General features: G+C 32.3%; 2 protein-coding genes across 3 annotated transcripts; one reads left to right on the top strand and one right to left on the bottom strand.

Annotated features, from left to right (window-relative positions):
* The first annotated feature begins 533 nt into the window (after positions 1-533).
* LOC102669610 (uncharacterized) lies at positions 534-1,503 on the top strand. Its single transcript, XM_041004965.1, has one exon. It carries the CDS (start codon positions 801-803, stop codon positions 1,365-1,367), a length of 567 nt encoding a protein of 188 aa, XP_040860899.1. The 5' UTR covers positions 534-800; the 3' UTR covers positions 1,368-1,503.
* A 3,983-nt stretch (positions 1,504-5,486) lies between these two features.
* Positions 5,487-10,709, bottom strand: LOC100792603 (TMV resistance protein N). Of its 2 annotated transcripts, XM_014762200.3 has the most exons (6): positions 9,880-10,709; positions 8,576-9,689; positions 8,112-8,402; positions 7,219-8,013; positions 6,615-7,138; positions 5,487-6,530 (listed from the first exon to the last, which is right to left on the bottom strand). In XM_014762200.3, the coding sequence occupies exons 1-6, from the start codon at positions 10,353-10,355 to the stop codon at positions 5,558-5,560; spliced, it is 4,173 nt and encodes a 1,390-aa protein (XP_014617686.3). In that variant the 5' UTR covers positions 10,356-10,709; the 3' UTR covers positions 5,487-5,557. The 2 variants fall into 2 exon arrangements, with proteins under 2 accessions (XP_014617686.3, XP_014617687.1); XM_014762201.3 differs by lacking the exon at positions 8,112-8,402 and having other exon boundaries at positions 9,880-10,704.
* Between the last annotated feature and the right edge of the window lie 6,468 nt (positions 10,710-17,177).

Raw genomic sequence — 17,177 nt, 5'->3', positions numbered from 1 at the left:
ATGACATAAAGAACGAAGAAATGGATGGAGATATATATAATGAAGATACAAATGATGAAGATATAGATGACGAGGAAACAAATGAAGAATTTTATGAAGCCACATACACATATGTGATGGCAATTTATGCTTTAATAGATATATTAAATCAGTTTTTGAATATGATGCGTGGTGAACATATTGAACGTCCATTAACTCGACGACAAATTACTAGTCGGGGATATGACTATATACACAAAGCATTAAACGATGATCCTGCAATCTTTCGACAAGTATATAAGATGTATCCTGATGTATTTCGAAAGTTGTGCACGATTATAAGAGAAAAAACACCTTTGGAGGATACAAGATTTATTTGTGTTGAAGAAATGCTTGCATCATTCCTACAGATTGTTGGCCAGAACACTCGATATTGTGTAATCCGCAATACATTTGGCCGATCACAATTTGCTACAAGTGAAAATTTTCACAAGATTTTGAAAGCTCTGAACTCATTAGCACCTGATTTAATGGTTAGACCAGACTCAACTGTGCCTGCAAAAATAAGGGAAAGCACAAGGTTTTATCCTTATTTTAAGGTATGTGATCATTATCTAATTATAACAAAATTATAATTATAATTGTGATTATTATAATAATATTTATGATTATTGATACACACACTTTAGGATTGCATTGGAGCTATTGATGGTACACATATTCCCGCATCAGTAAAAGGACGAGATGTAAGCAGTTATCGTGATCGTCATGGAAATATATCACAAAATGTATTAGCTGCTTGTAACTTTGATTTGGAATTCATGTACGTTCTTAGCGGGTGGGAGGGTTCAGCACATGATTCCAAGGTGTTAAGTGATGCTTTGGCAAGGAAGAATGGACTTAAAGTGCCCCAAGGTAAGTATTATCTGGTGGATTGTGGATTTCCTAATCGACGCAAATTTTTAGCCCCATATCGAGGTGTACGATATCATCTACAAGATTTTGCAGGTCACGGTAATGACCCTGAAAATGAAAAGGAATTATTTAATCTTCGGCATGCATCCTTAAGGAATGTGATTGAGAGGATATTTGGTATTTTTAAATCGCGGTTCACAATTTTTAAGTCAGCACCTCCATTTCTATTTAAAACACAAGCAGAGCTTGTGTTGGCATGTGCAACACTTCATAATTTTCTTCGCAAAGAATGTCGTTCTGATGAATTTCCAGTGGAACCTACTGACGAGTCTTCATCTTCATCTTCAGTGTTACCAAATTACGAAGACAATGATCATGAACCCATTGTTCAAACACAAGAGCAGGAACGAGAAGATGCTAATATATGGAGGACTAATATAGGTTCAGATATGTGGAGAAATGCTAATAATTAGGCGAACATGAAGTGAGAATCACTTTGTTATTATTTTTTTAGGCAATAATGACTTTGTTATTAAAAGGTTTAAAATTTCTATCGTTTTTATTTTCTTTATTCAAACATTATAATTTATTTATCATCTTTTTCATTCACTTTTGTAACTTCCGTTATTTTTTTGTTTAAAATGTATTAATCTTTCAAAATCTTAAAAATCCATAAAGTACTTTGAAATCTTAAAAATCTGTGTTAGAAATCCATTAAAATCTTGGGTTAAGAATCCTGATTGTAAAAAGTCTTTTAAAAAAAATCTTTTAAAATCCCACAAAATCAATACAATCCCACATAATCTTTTAAAATCTTCAAGATTGTTTTTGTCAAAATATTCTCTCAAAATCCCAATCCAATACACCCCCCTTAATTTGGGTTTAATAATCAATTTCCTTCCCAAATTATTTTAAAATTTTCAATTTCATCCTTAAAATATTAAAAATTTTAATTTAGTGTGTTTAAAATTGAATTAATTTGATCTCTTCCATTAAATTGGCATTGGCATTGAGGGCGTTAAGGTTTCCAGCGGTTTCATTTGCAAATAGTGTGAACTAAAAACCGCCACTAAAATTTTCTCTTTTTTTTCCTTTCAACCCTCCTTCCATAGTCCTCTCGCTCTTGCGCTCTCTTCCGCGCGACCATCACCAAGGCCCAAATACGCACCGCCGCGGAACCTCGGAGGGACTTCGGCACCGCCACGCTACCATGTGCCCTCCCTACCACCATCAGTGAGCCCCATCGATCCACCACCGACCTGAATTCGTTAGGTTGAAATTCGTTTATCCGATCCATACTGGAGAGCGCGGGCGTCGACGTGTGGGCAGCTAAAAACCACCCCCTCGGTTAGATATCGATCCAGTCTTGGATAAATGTAAAGGGTATGTTATGTAACTTCTGTGTAACCACCCCGATACATTGATATAGCACTAGGATTTGGAACAAATCGAATGACTAAAAATGAAGAAGAGAATCCCAAACAAAAAGAGATTCTGATATGATTGATGAAGAATGTAGAGGATTACAAGCTATGAAGCACGAACACCCCGGTGTCCGATCTCCGTGTCATGCTTCATAAATATGACACGTGACACACTCAGACTGCTAACTAATTCCATCAGCTTTCTACTATCATCTAATCTGCAATCCAATTATAGATTGCAGTAATGATCCTGCATCATACATGTCTGGAGATCTCAAGATAGCCATTACATCAGTTACAAAAAATTGACTCCATGCTATCACTACCCAATTGAATGCAGTTAAATGTATATAACCTAGTCCTTGACCCAAGGAGATAAATTACATTTTCACACTTGACTGCTTCTAAGCTAGGTCTCTGGAACCCTAGGTACGATCTAATTACAGGATTACACCCCAATCACTTGCCAACCCTAATACACACATCCCTTTCCTTTTCCAATTGCAACCTGCAAAACCTCTTTTCCATTTCTGCTGCCAAACACCTCCCTCCCTTCTCCTTATCTTCTTCCAACTTTTTCCCTTTTGTGTGCCTTTGCCTAGCGACCACAACTCATCCCTGTCGTTGAAGACATCGTTGCATGTAAGTTGTTTTGCCTCATTTTTTTTTTCATTGTCTCAATTAACCAATTTGGAACACGAGTTGTCCGGAAGAGATGTTTCGTGAGTGTAATGGGTATTCTAGATATGTATTCCTAAATACTTATTCCAGAATACCCAGGTACGGAACATAATCTCTTTCAAAGTATTATTGGTAATCTAAAAATGTATTCCAAAATATCTGTTCAAGAATATTACATTCCAAAACAGAAGTATTTCAGAATGCATTTTTGGATTGCGAATAATATTCCAAAATTGAAATTTCAAGATAATTAAATTGGATTTGTTACTAGGATTGCGTTCAATTTTTTAGATAATGCACTGTGGTGGGGAGGGTTTGAGGGAGGTACTGTGTAGAACTTTAATGGAGGTTGGTGTGGAGGTTCCAGTTTAGGGGAAACAAGGTTTAGAAAAACTTATAAAAAGAAAGTGTGATCTTGGAATATTTCAAAATTAGGAGGTGTAGGAAGTAACAGCCTGAATCGAACCCTTGTGTTTTCTTTTTTGCTCAGCCGAAAAGAGTATTGATTCATTAAGGCAATTGTTATTTCTCACTTTCTCTCTTTGCTTATCCACTTATCTCATCGATTCGTTTTCAAAAGATATCCTCTTTCGAAAAGAATGCACTCCCTGATGGAAGTCTCGTGTCCCTAATGGAAGGCAACGAGAAGAGACAAATCAGTGTACGAAAGGACCAAACTTATTGGCATGAGAAAGATCCTCTTTTTCTACAAAGGAAGAGCCCCTAATGGACCAAAATCTGATGATGTAATAATAATGATTTTGGCTTACCGTAAGAATTATGCTAGAACAGTTACATGTATTTTTTTTAATAAATTATCATTTTAAATTTTCTATTCAAAACAATTGATGATGTCTCTCAAACTTATGACGGGAGTTAATGGATTGACAATGTCTTATTATGTCACCAAAACGTTGTTATATAATAGTAGAGATAAAATCTATAAAAAAATAATTTGGAAAGAATTAAAATAAAACAAAAAATATCTTTAAAGAATTAAAATAAAAAATATCAAATTTTATAAGAACTAAAAGGTTATTTAATTTCAATTTTTTTAAACAACAAAAGAATAAAAGGTTATTTAAGCTCAATTTAAAAATAGAATTTGATTGGACTTGTTTTTACTAGGTTTTTTATGATTTAAAATGCACTCAAAAGTATTTATTTAAGAGAGTCCACAAAATAATATTTAACAATGGGTTATAATTTTATATTTTAACATCATACAACACTAACAAAGTCCCAACAGGCTTTTGTTGTTTCAAATTTTTAAAGAGTAACTTACAATTGTGTAAATTTTAATTAATAATAAAAAAGTATGTTAGAGAGTGACGTCCAAACACTCCTCAAAATATAATTTGATGTATTTTGATTACTTCTATTATAAGATAAGCTCAAATAATTGTTCATAATCTAAAATATATTTATCAATATACAATTATTACTTCAATAATTATTATAAATTTTATTTAAAATAGGTTTTGAAATAATTTATCATACACAAGAAAATTCAAATAAACTACAATAGATTTTAAACCTACTTTGATTTTTTTTCTAATTCTAACTACTACGATAATAATAATCATGGATTAGACCATTCTTTTTATTAATTCTGTTGTAAAGGTTAGACAGTTGCGAATATATGTGTGAATACTAGTTTAGCTGAGTTTCCGCAATTAAACTTTACAACATTTTAGTTACTTAATTATTATTTTTTATTCCATTTTGTCCCAAAAGGCAAATTGTACCAACTACCAAGTAAGGTGTCTATTTAAACATCATATATTTACTAAAGGTTTTCTGTTAAATTTGTTTATAAAATTGAAATATATACTGCCTGTTAAAGTACAAAAAATTAAATTAGTTAGTATTCAACTAATTTTTTAATTAAAATTTGCAAATGTACTTTTAATTCAATATGCTAATATTCATAAAATAAAATAAAAATTGAAATTTATTATTAAATAGATATACAACAAATAAATTACATAAATACAATTCAATTATTAATATACAGTAGAACTTGTATGGACAAATCTAAAATTAAACAAAAAAGTAATAAACTTGTATGGACAAATCTAAAATTAAACAAAAAAGTAATAAATAAATATTATATTGAGGTATTTATTTATTTATCGAGGTAATAAATTTTTTTATTCCATTTTATTCCAAAATGTACCAAGTAAGATATCTATTTAAAAAAGAATAAATTACTATTTTGATCTCTAAACATGTAAATCAATAACAATTTTGCTGTGGAAATTAATATCTGAACCTTGTAATTTAATATCAATTTAATCTTAAAAAAATATGACTTAATATTAAATTAATCTTTAAACATCAAATTTTAATAACAAAATGATCCTAGAAAGTTAAGATAAGACGAATTTTTCACAATTTTTGCACATTTAACAATTAAGCTAAATTACTACTATTTTAGACATCTAAAGATCAAAATAGATATTTATTGGTTTAAAAAACCATATATTTATAAATAATTTTTTTTTATGTCTCCTTTATAAAAGTGAAATATATTGCCAATTAAAATACAAAAAAGTTCAAACATCTACAAAAGGTGCACAAAAGGTCGGACATGCAGAAAAAATCCACGCTCGCTGATTCATGGATAAGCCGAAATTGGCAAAGGAAGCAGCCGCCATGTTCCCTTCCCTATAGATAAGACTCCAGTCTAAATAATTTGTAGCAGACAACGTTAGAGCTCGCAACTCATGACAGAGTGGGAAACTATGCTGTTGGTATGTAGGACAACCATCCTGCACAAAACGAATAGCTTTCGCCGAGTCTGACTCCACAACTATTTTACCAAAATCATACTGCCTTGCAATCTTAATACCATGATAAACACCCCAAATTTCAGCTTCATCAAATGAGCAAAAATATTCCATATCAAGCTTAACTGAAAACCCAAGCACGAATCTACCACTGTAGTCTCTGAATATACCTCCACATGCAGCAGTTTTAGAACAAGGATCGATGGCACCATCCACGTTTAGCTTCAGCCAAGGATCAACTGGGGGCCTCCACTTGAAGAGGTGATCACTACTACATGGCTGAATATGATCCCTCATCATTAACTTGTGAGAAGGATGGGCTCTGATAAAATCTTCATAACGAATTATGATCATCATGATCATATAAATGGGCGAAGAAGCCCTTGGATCGAGCAGATCAATCTCGTTTCGAGATTCCCATATCACTTCCACTGCAAACCCGAACTTAGTTGCCCAATCAACTGAAAAAGATAAATTTCTTTCCAGCCACAGTGTTACCTCATCAATATTAAAAAACTTCACTTCTAACTCCAAAGGTAACACACTTCTCCAAACGGCAGCCACCTTTGGACAATCACGAAGAGCATGCAGACATGTCTCCTCCAACGCGTCGCAGCTCAGACAAGAGGTGTTTACAGAGTTATGCATATATCTCCTCTCAGCATTAGTACTTAAAGCTCCATCTGCGATGTTCCTCAAAAGAATTTTAATTCTTTCAGGACCAACCCAACTCCATAACCTGCAATACAATAAGACAGGTATTTTTTTTATTATTAATTATATGAGCCACAACACCTCATATGAAACTTGCTTGTCCACATACCTATGATTTTTAACAAGTTGCTGTGATTCAGAACTGTTGAGAACATGGTCTAATTTTCTCTTTCTATAAGGATCGTCAAATTGAATGTCGTCCATGCGGCGTTCCTCGTCCATGAATATATGGATTCCGGTTGCTTTAACGAGTGAGGTCTCTATCAAACCTACATATGTAACCTCCACATGGTTCCATTCCTTTTCTAAAGCCACTTCAAACATATCATCAATGATACATACCTTACTTAGATCAAAGAGATATGTATGATCCAATTCCAGCATCGTATATTCAGTGTCAATTGGTTGGAATATCATCAATTCTTGAAGTTTGCCATTGATGAACACCAGGGGAGTGGCACGACCCATTAGATTCCAGAAATCCAGTGGTGTAATAATAAGACAAAGAACTCTGTCAGGGAACTCGTTACGAAACCAAAAAGAAGTTGAAGGCCCCCTGCTTTGCTGATTAAACCACTTTGGAATTGTTGCTCCCGTAAAGCAAAAGCTAATTTTTTCAGCCTCATACAGTTCCTTTTAGTCAAAATTCGTAAAGAATTCATAAGTTTACTAACATTAAGTGCAATATATATATATATAAAACAAGACAATACCTTATTTAAGAACATGCTTGAACTCGAGGAAGACAAAGATATACAGTTTATTGCATGGAGGGATTTTAATTTTGGTGGAACCCCTCTAATTTCCTGAAGATACTTGCAATTACTCACAAAAAGAGAGCGTAGCAATTTAAATTCTTTTATGCATTCAGGAAGGAATGTGAAATTATTGCCGTCTAGGCATAAAGTTTCCACATGAGCAAACTGTGTGAAACCTGTTGAAAAAAAATCATCATACAGGTCGCAATACTGGACATCAAATTCACCGTTCTTTAATGATAATATCGAGCCCATGTTTTCTTCACCCTCTTCTGAGTTTACCCATTGCCACCCCTTGCAATTCTTAGCACTAAATATATTCAGGTTAAACATCGTGAAAATGCTACTTTGTAACTGAAAATTTCTACATGATAAGTGTAAATATTGCAGTCCAATAAGATTTTGAATTGAAACTGGGAATTCTTTTATGAGAAGGTGATTCAAAAGAAGTCCCCGTATGTTTTCCATCTCTCCTAATATTTCTGGAAAATTCTCAAGACTGTAACAATATGAAAGTTGAAGGTTTTCAAGAGAGGTCAAGTTGAGAGGTGGAAATGTCCTCAGCTTGCTGCAACCTTTGGCACTCAATATTTTAAGTTTATTCAGAAAACCAATTGAGTCGTGAACTGTAATTAAATTGTCACATCGTTCGAATGAAAGTTCCTCCAAACTTGGGAGATGAGATACGTCAGGTATCTGTGATAAAAATTTGCACTTGTCAAACTTCAAAACCTTTATATTCCTGAACTTCTGCAAAGAAAATAAGGGGGAAAAAATAAGAACTAAATGAATAAATTTAAAGTGAATTAATTAACTATCAAGATGAGGAAAAAACTCCTCAAACTTGCCTTCTGTGAGCCATGGAATCCAATTGACGTAAAGCAACCGTCAGGTAACTTGCACACGACAAGTTTGTTCGAATTAAAATTAGACGGTAAACAATTTGAAGGATACCGGTGCCATTCCAGTGCAATCAAACTGTCTGGAAAATAATTGGGACCTTTGGAAAATTTTACATTTCTAATAATAAGTATTTTAAGGTTTTTCATCTTTTTGAAGGCATTTCCATCCCATTCTACTATAGCTTCTTTCTCGGATGAGGAGAAATCCAGACTTATTATTTCAATTTTACTGGTTCCCTGTTAATGCAAGAAAGACAGGAATCAACCACAATGCAAGCTATATGTAAGACATCAATTCACCTGTTTAGACAGATTTACAAATTATCACGAAAAAGTTTACTACGATGTAAAAATATGATAGACAAAACAAAGTCAAGAAAGCAAAGCAACCATCCATGATTCTCACTTACCGAGTTGTCTTCTAAAACTTGAATTATATCTTTTGATAACCATAATCTCTTGCGCTTCCCTGGCTCTTTTGGGGATTCTTGCTGGTCAATTCGTCTGCCCATGTCCTGAATCAAGTCATGCATGTTAATTATACCATTCCATTTAACCACTACGAGAGATTTTTCAACCAACACTCCAATATGATCTTTCATGCAATCATCATAAAAAGCGTGAAGTATATCTTCAGCCTCGGTTAATTTACATCCTTTTAAGCAACAAGCAAGGTCAAGAAAAACACTTTTCTCTTCTTCCTCCAAAGCATCAAAGCTTACTTTAAGTATTTCTAAAATTTCTTTTTTGGGAATTCTTTTGTATTTTTTTAAAGCAGATTCCCATTCTTTTATACTTTTTTCAAACAAGTTAGAACCTATTACTTCCAAAGCAAGTGGAAGGCCAGAAGCATAAGTTACTGCACGTTGCAAGACCTCCACATAATTTGGATCAGCTTTTTCCTTTTTAAAAGCTTTCCATGTAAGTAACTGAAGAGCATCTTTCTCGTCCAATCCCTTCACCTCATATGTTGTAATAACTTGATGAGGTGCTAGCAATTGTTTGTCCCGAGTTGTGATGATGATTTTGCTGCCGGGACCAAACCAATCTGGTCTACCAACCATTGCCTGTAATTGCTCGTGCTTGTCAACGTCATCTAGAATCAAGACAACCTTCTTTTCCTTGAGCCTAGACTGTATCATTGAACTTCCTTGTTGCTTACTTGCTAGGTTGATGTCCTTTTCTCCGAGTATTTTTGAAAGAAGGATTCTTTGGAGGTGTTCTAACCCATCCTTGTTTGATTTTTCTCTCACATTTTCAAGAAAACAAAAACCGTCAAACTTCTCATCAATTATTAAATTATTATAGACAGCTCGAGCAAGTGCTGATTTTCCTACCCCACCCATTCCGTGAAACCCTATCATGTGGACACCATCATCAGATCCAATATCCAAAAGCTTCCTTACTTGCCGCACTTGCCACTCTAGTCCAACTGGGTAATCCGCAACATGTAAACAAGCAGGATTAATTTCCCTAGAGACCTGCTCAACAATCTTCTCAATAAACTTGTATTCATATCCTTCTCTGTTTCAAACAAAACAAGTTTTAACAAGTTAAACTAAAAGCCTTTTTGCATGTATCCGTGTCTTAATACATATATTGTCGAGTTTAACAACCATTTTTTTTCTCTTTAGATTTAACGTCAAATAACCAGACAAGTAAAAGTTAGTCCAACAGAAAATATAAAGTGAAATAGATTGGTTTGGTTGGGTACCCATCTTTGAAATGGTAGCCAGACAAGTTAGCTACTTGATGCAGAGCCATCTTCCATTTCTGCAACTTCTCCTTCTCAGCTTTGAACCTCTCCTCATGCTTAGCCAATGCCTCTTCATAACTACCATTCTGGTGACGTACATGAGAAGGATCTACCTTATAAAAAACCGGCAAAACCAACCGACCTTTCCCCATAAGGCACTCAAGTATAGTTGCAAGTTCATGTAAACAAAATGATGAAGAAGCATAGTTAATAGAGAGCACAATGATGGCAATCTTAGACTCTTGAATTGCCTTCACAAGTGCTGGTGTTATTTCCTCTCCTCTTTGAAGACCCTCATCATCGATGAAAGTGTGGATTCCCTTGCTATGAAGAGCGCTGTAGAGATGGCCAGTAAAACCATGACGTGTGTCTTCCCCTCTGAAGCTGAGGAATACATCGTAGCTCAAGGAAGAGGAACGTGATTGCAAAGCCATGATAAGAAAACTTGGTATGATTGTGGATGGCTGCTTGTTGGGTCTCCAAAATCAAACTTAGAAGCAAATAAATATGAAATTGTTGAAGTTTTTCGCGGGCATGGTGTACATCTGGCCGATGCTGACTGAAACTTTTGGAAATTAAATACTCCTTTTTTCTCTCATAATAGGTTAATTGTTAAGCGGATGATGAACATCAGAGTTTCCGCGGAAGCTTCATATGTTTATGTTTTCTGGCCATTCACACCTTATTATTACTATGCAGTTACCGATCGACCAGAAACAGCAAGGAAGCTACCAAGTTCTTCATTATTCTGAAACAATATTCCGTCAATGCCGTGTGTGATATATTCTTGTTTAACAAGCTCTTGTCTTGGTATTTCTTTAATAAAAAAAGGAAAGTCTTTTGAACTCTTGGAAACTGAAAAGCATATTATCACATCTCCAAACACTATGACTTCAATCAAATTGAGAAAATAAATATTTGATTTTGATTAAGACTTAAAGTTTTAGGATTGTTATAATTTTAGTTTTTTAGTTAATTTAAAATCTTTCCGTTTTTAATTTATAGATCAATTATTTTTTTTAGTCTTAATAATTTTTATATTTTTTCGTATTATATATGAATTCCAGTGTTATTCTTATATTATATCCTAAAATAGTTTCAATTATGTTTAAAATAAAATATGTTTTCGTATTGTCTCTCATAATAGGTTAATTGTTACGCGGATGATGCACATCAGAGTTTCCGGTGAAGCTTCATATGTTTATGTTTTCTGGCCTGCTTAAAATAAAATAAGGCAATTAAGTTTGACAAGTAATCAATAACAATCAAATATTTTGCTCAACCTTGCAAATATGGTACCCTCATAATGGGATGTATTCGCCTTTTTGGATCCAGTGGAGACAGGGTGAGGCTATCTTCTTCAATTTAATATAGAATAGTTATATTTAAACACCCAATATTTTTAAACATCTATTCTATATTCATCATTTCTCTCTTCTTTACGTCACATCATATTTATTAGTTATTATTTTTCTCTTTTTATTTCTTTCATTACATATATAATATAAAGGTGTGAGCCACTCGATTTAGATTATGTTTGGTCAAATTCATGATCCAACTTAATCAAATTTAAACGATTAGTTTAAATCATTTTTTTAGGAGAAAAAAATAAAATTCAACTCAAACTAATTTGTCTAAACTGTTTGGGCTGAGTTAGCACATAAAAATATTTTATTCTATCTATTTTTTTATGTAATATTTTTTATAAGTTAATTTTTTTATTAAATAAATTATACACAATTATTTTTTGTTATACTTTTATTAAAAAAAATTATAATGCTATCACACTTCAATCCACTCTACAGACTTTTATCTATTTATTTGTCCATGCAGATTAGAAATTAAGTATATTATATTCGAGATAAGGAGTTTCAATAAATACACCGAGGATGAGTTTCAAACATTTTTTTTTATCAAAACCAATGAGACATCACGAGACATACTCTTTTGTAAATAGATTTGAAATGTTTTTAGAAGCTCATCTGAAGTGGCTTCAATCAAGGGATGTAAGCGGGTCTGCTTGGGTTGGGTTTGATCAAACCCATGACTCAACCAATCAAACTTGAACATTGGTTTGAGTCGATTTTCTAAGAGAAAAAATGAAACTCAACCTAAGCCAGCCTATTTGTAAATAGTTTGAGTTGGGTTCAGTCAACGGATCAAAACATTTAATTTTGTCTGTTCTTTTTTAAAATGCAATATTTTTTATAAGCTGAAAATTTTATTAAATGAATCAAACACAACCGTTTCTTATTATATTTTTTTATTAAAAAGAAAATTTCGTTATGCTACCACATCTTAGTTGACTCCTATTTATCTATCTATCTATCTATCCATGGTATTGGGAAATTAAGCATATCATATCCGAGATAAGGAATTTCAATAAATATAGTGAGGATGGATTTCAAATACCCTTTTCTATCAAAAACAATGAAACATTACAAGACCTACTCTTTGTAAATAAATTTAAAATATTTTTAGAAGTCCATTTGAAGTGACTTCAATCAATAAAATTTTTGTGGCTTTCATCCTTACTTAATTCAAGTTAATAAATCTATGTAATCAATAGTTAATAATATTTAATTTTTAAAAAATTTAAAAAGTATATTATATTTTATATATATTAATAAAATAATAATTTAATACAAATTAACTGGCGGATGCTAACTGAAACTTTTGGAAATTAAATACTCCTTTTTTCTCTCATAATAGGTTAATTGTTAAGCGGATGATGAACATTAGAGTTTCCGCTGAAGCTTCATATGTTTATGTTTTCTGGCCATGCACACCTTATTATTACTATGCAGTTACCGATCGACCAGAAACAGCAAAGAAGCTACCAAGTTCTTCATTATTCTGAAACAATATTCCGTCAATGCCGTTTGTGATATTCTTGTTTAACAAGCTCTTGTCTTGGTATTTCTTTAATAAAAAAGGAAAGTCTTTTGAACTCTTGGAAACTGAAAAGCATATTATTACATCTCCAAACACTATGACTTCAATCAAATTGAGAAAATAAATATTTGATTTTGATTTAGTTTTTTAGTTAATTTTAAAATCTTTCCGTTTTTAATTTATAAATCAATTATTTTTTTTAGTTTTAATAATTTTTATATTTTTTCGTATTATATATGCATTCCAGTGTTAGTCTTATATTATATCTTCAAATATTTTCAATTATGTTTAAAATAAAATATGTTTTCGTATTGTCTCTCATAATAGGTTAATTGTTACGCGGATGATGCACACCAGAGTTTCCGGTGAAGCTTCATATGTTTATGTTTTCTGGCCTGCTTAAAATAAAATAAGGCAATTAAGTTTGATAAGTAATCCATAACAATAAAATATTTTGCTCAACCTTGCAAATATGATACCCTCATAATGGGATGTATTCGCCTTTTTGGATCCACCGGAGACATTTGAGCCACTCGATTTAGATTGTCCTTGGTCAAATTCATCATCCAACTTAATTAAATTTAAATGATTAGTTTAAGTTAATATTTTAGGAAAAAAATGAAATTCAACCCAAACTAATTTGTCTAAACGGTTTTCATTGAGTTAACACATAAAAATATTTTATTCTATCTATTTTTTATGTAATATTTTTTATAAGTTAAATTTTTTATTAAATAAATTATACACAATTATTTCTTGTTAGACTTTTATTAAAAAAAATTATAATGCTATCACACCTCAATCCACTCCAGTGACTTTTATCTGTTTATTTATCCATGGAGATTAAAAATTAAGTATATTATATCCCAGATAAGGAGTTTCAATAAATACACCGGGGATAAGTTTCAAACACTTTTTTTTTATCAAAACCAATGAGACATCACGAGACATACTCTTTGTAAATAGATTCAAAATATTTTTAGAAACTCATCTGAAGTGATTTCAATCAAGGGATGTAAGCGGGTCGGCTTGGGTTGGGTTTGATCAAACCCATGACTCAACCAATTAAACTTGAACAAGTTGGTTTGAGTCGATTTTCTAAGAGAAAAAATGAAACTCAACCTAAGCCAGTCTATTTGTAAACAGTTTGAGTTGGGTTCCGGGTCAAAATATTTAATTTTGTCTGTTCTTTTTTAAAATACAATATTTTTTATAAGCTAAAATTTTTATTAAATGAATCAAAGACAATCGTTTCTCATCATATTTTTTTATTAAAAAAAAAAATTGTTATGCTACCTCATCTGAGTTGACTCCTATCTATATATCTATCTATCTATTCATGGGATTGAGAAATTAAGCATATCATATTCGAAATAAGGAGTTTCAATAAACATAGTGAGTATGAGTTTCAAATACCCTTTTTTTACCAAAAACAATAGGACATTACGAGACCTACTATTTGTAAATAAATTTGAAATATTTTTAGAAGTCTATTTGAAGTGACTTCAATCAATAAAACCCTTGTGACTTTGATCCTTACTTAATTCAAGTTGATAAATCTATGTAATCAATAGTCAATAATATTTAATTTTTTAAAAGTTTAAAAAGTGTATTATATTTTACATATATTAATAAAATAATAATTTAATACAAATTAACTCGTCAATGGGTTTAGATATTAAAACTCGTGGCCCAATCCAAAGCTTAATTGTTTTATTGGTTTGGTTCGAGTTTGACCTAAACATAAAAATTATCCAACCCAAACTATTTGGGTTGGTTTGAGTCAATTCGGGTTCACAATTGACCGCACCCACTTACACCCCTACTTCAATCAATAAAATTCTTATTGCTTTGATCCTTACTCAATTCATGTCAATAAGTCTATGTAATCAATAGCTAATATTATTTGATTTTTTAAATTTTTTTTAAAAATATATTATATATTACATATATTAATAATAATAATTTAATATAAATTACCGAGTCAACGAACCAAATCAACATGTCAGTGGATTCATATATTAAAACCCGCGACTCAATCGAAAAATCAAAGGATTTGATAAGTTTGGTTCAAGTCTAATCCAAATACAAAAAAAAAAATCAACCCAAATTATTTGGGTTGGTTCGGATCAATTGGAGTTCACAGGTGACTTGCATCCACTTACAAAAATTTATCAAAATAAAAATAATTTTTAATATGAAGATCCTATTAACCCAATCCAACCCGTTTTTGATTGAGTCAGGTTGAGTTGGGTATGTAAAAAAATTTGTTCAAACCCAACCCAACCCAACCTGAAATTTTTTTATCGGATTGGGTAATGAATTTAGCTAAACCCGACTCAACCAAACCCATAAACACCCCAAACGAGAGGCTTGTTAACCTAGTGATAATTGATGTGCATAAGCATATTTTGTAATTAAGGCATATAGGAATTATCAATTTTCTCCTCTTTTATCGCTTCTTTTTGTGTGAATCATTAAAATTTCAGCATCCTCTAAGTTTTTGTGTAGTAGGTGCTTAAAATGTTAGATTTATATTGTTTTGATGGTTTTTGTTTTGTAGGAACACAAGTGAAGAAGGATTGGAACAGAAATTGAGGCCTAGTGATTTTTACTTAGCGCACTAGGCTTGCTCAGCGTGCTGAAGCCGCTTAGCGGGAAGATTCCGCTTAGCGTGAGAAAGTTGCTTGGAGAACTTGAAGTCACGTGAAGATGTGCTTAGTGCCTAGTCACTTCGCGCTTAGTACACAACCACGCTTAACGTGAAATTGTGAAAACTTAGACCAGAGTGATTTAAGTGAGAAACAAGAGAAAAAAGAGGCACTTGGAAATTTTACGAAGAAAGGAACCCTAGAGCGACTTCAAGGAAAAGAAAACACCATTGGGAGCCAGTGCCCTTCCTCCCCACCCATCTTCCTTTCATTCCCTTTTTGTATAGTTAAGTCTCTCATGACAATGAGAGGCTAAACCACCTCATTGTTGGGAATTTTTCACCAAACCCTCTTGATGTAATGACTTTTATTATCTATTTAGTGTTATTTTCAGTTTCATTGTATCTTTTTGTGCTTATTTTCATGTATTTGGTTTGATCACCCCCATATATCCCATGTTTAGGGTTTAGGCATTGAAAAATGTTTGCAATCCTTAGAACTGGAAAGAACATCTAAATGCTTCATTGCTAGTGATAGTATGAGGCTATTAAGCTTGTGTATTAGTAATGCAATTTAACTAATATAGTTCTTAAGGGATAAAGAAAGAAATTAATGAAATTAAGCTCTCTCATGTGAGGAATCACGGTTAGAGTAAAGGAGTAGGTGTAGGTGATAATTGGGGCAATATTAAATAGAGAAAAATCAATTATATTGCATCAAGAGTAATTTTGATAGGAAAGCCCCAACATATTCAAAATTTGCATTCATGTTTACTCGCCATTCCCAATGTTTGTTTTTCTTACCTGATTGTAGTTAGAATAGTGTAGTTCCTTTCAATTTCCTTTAATAACTTAAATTGCAATCATCAAACCTATTCATATATTGTACAAAAATTAGATATACATCATTTTGAGTACAAACAAAACCCTTGTGGAATCAATACTCAGTCTTATCATTTTAAAATACTACTTGGACGAATTGGTGCACTTGCCAATGAGTTAACACCTAGTAGTTCATATGATGGTCTAAATGGAGTTAATATTCCCTAGAGTATCGATGAAATAAATCAACCAATGGTCAAAATTGAAGATGTAAGGTAGCTTCTACAATAAAAAAAGATAAAACAAAGATGAAGACGAGTTTCCTTAAACTTAAGGATGAAACTCACATGGTTAGAGCATCTACAATGCATAATTATTAATATACGTTGCTTATCATAATTTTGTGGGCCTTACAATTTCATATAGATTTAAGCATTTTAAATAAAAATTCACTCTAATGTTATGATTGCTAAAGTGGGGGCTTAATTTTTTTGTTGTTAACTAAATTAACCAATTTGGAAGATAGGGGTTGTCTGGAAGAGATGTTTTGTGAGTGTAATGGGTATTCTAGATATGTATTTTTGAATACTTATTCCAGAATACCCACCACACTTACGGAACACCTCTTCCAGAGTATTATTGGTAATTTAGAAATGTATTCCAAAATACATGTTTCAGAATATTACATTCCAAAACAAAGTTATTCCATAATACATTTTTGGATTGCCAATAATATTCCAAAATTGAAATTTTAAGATAATTAAATTGGATTTGTTATTGGGATTGTGTTCAATTTTTTAGATAATACATTGTGGTGTGGAGGCTTTGAGGGAGGTGCTGTGTAGAGCATTAGTGGAGGTTGGTGTGGAGGTTTCAGTTTAGGGGAAAC

Source organism: Glycine max, chromosome 9, assembly GCF_000004515.6.
Source record: "Glycine max cultivar Williams 82 chromosome 9, Glycine_max_v4.0, whole genome shotgun sequence".
NCBI classification, from domain to species: Eukaryota; Viridiplantae; Streptophyta; class Magnoliopsida; order Fabales; family Fabaceae; genus Glycine; species Glycine max.
The sequence above is the reverse complement of the archived record's forward strand: the minus strand, read 5'-3'. Positions and strand labels throughout refer to the sequence as shown.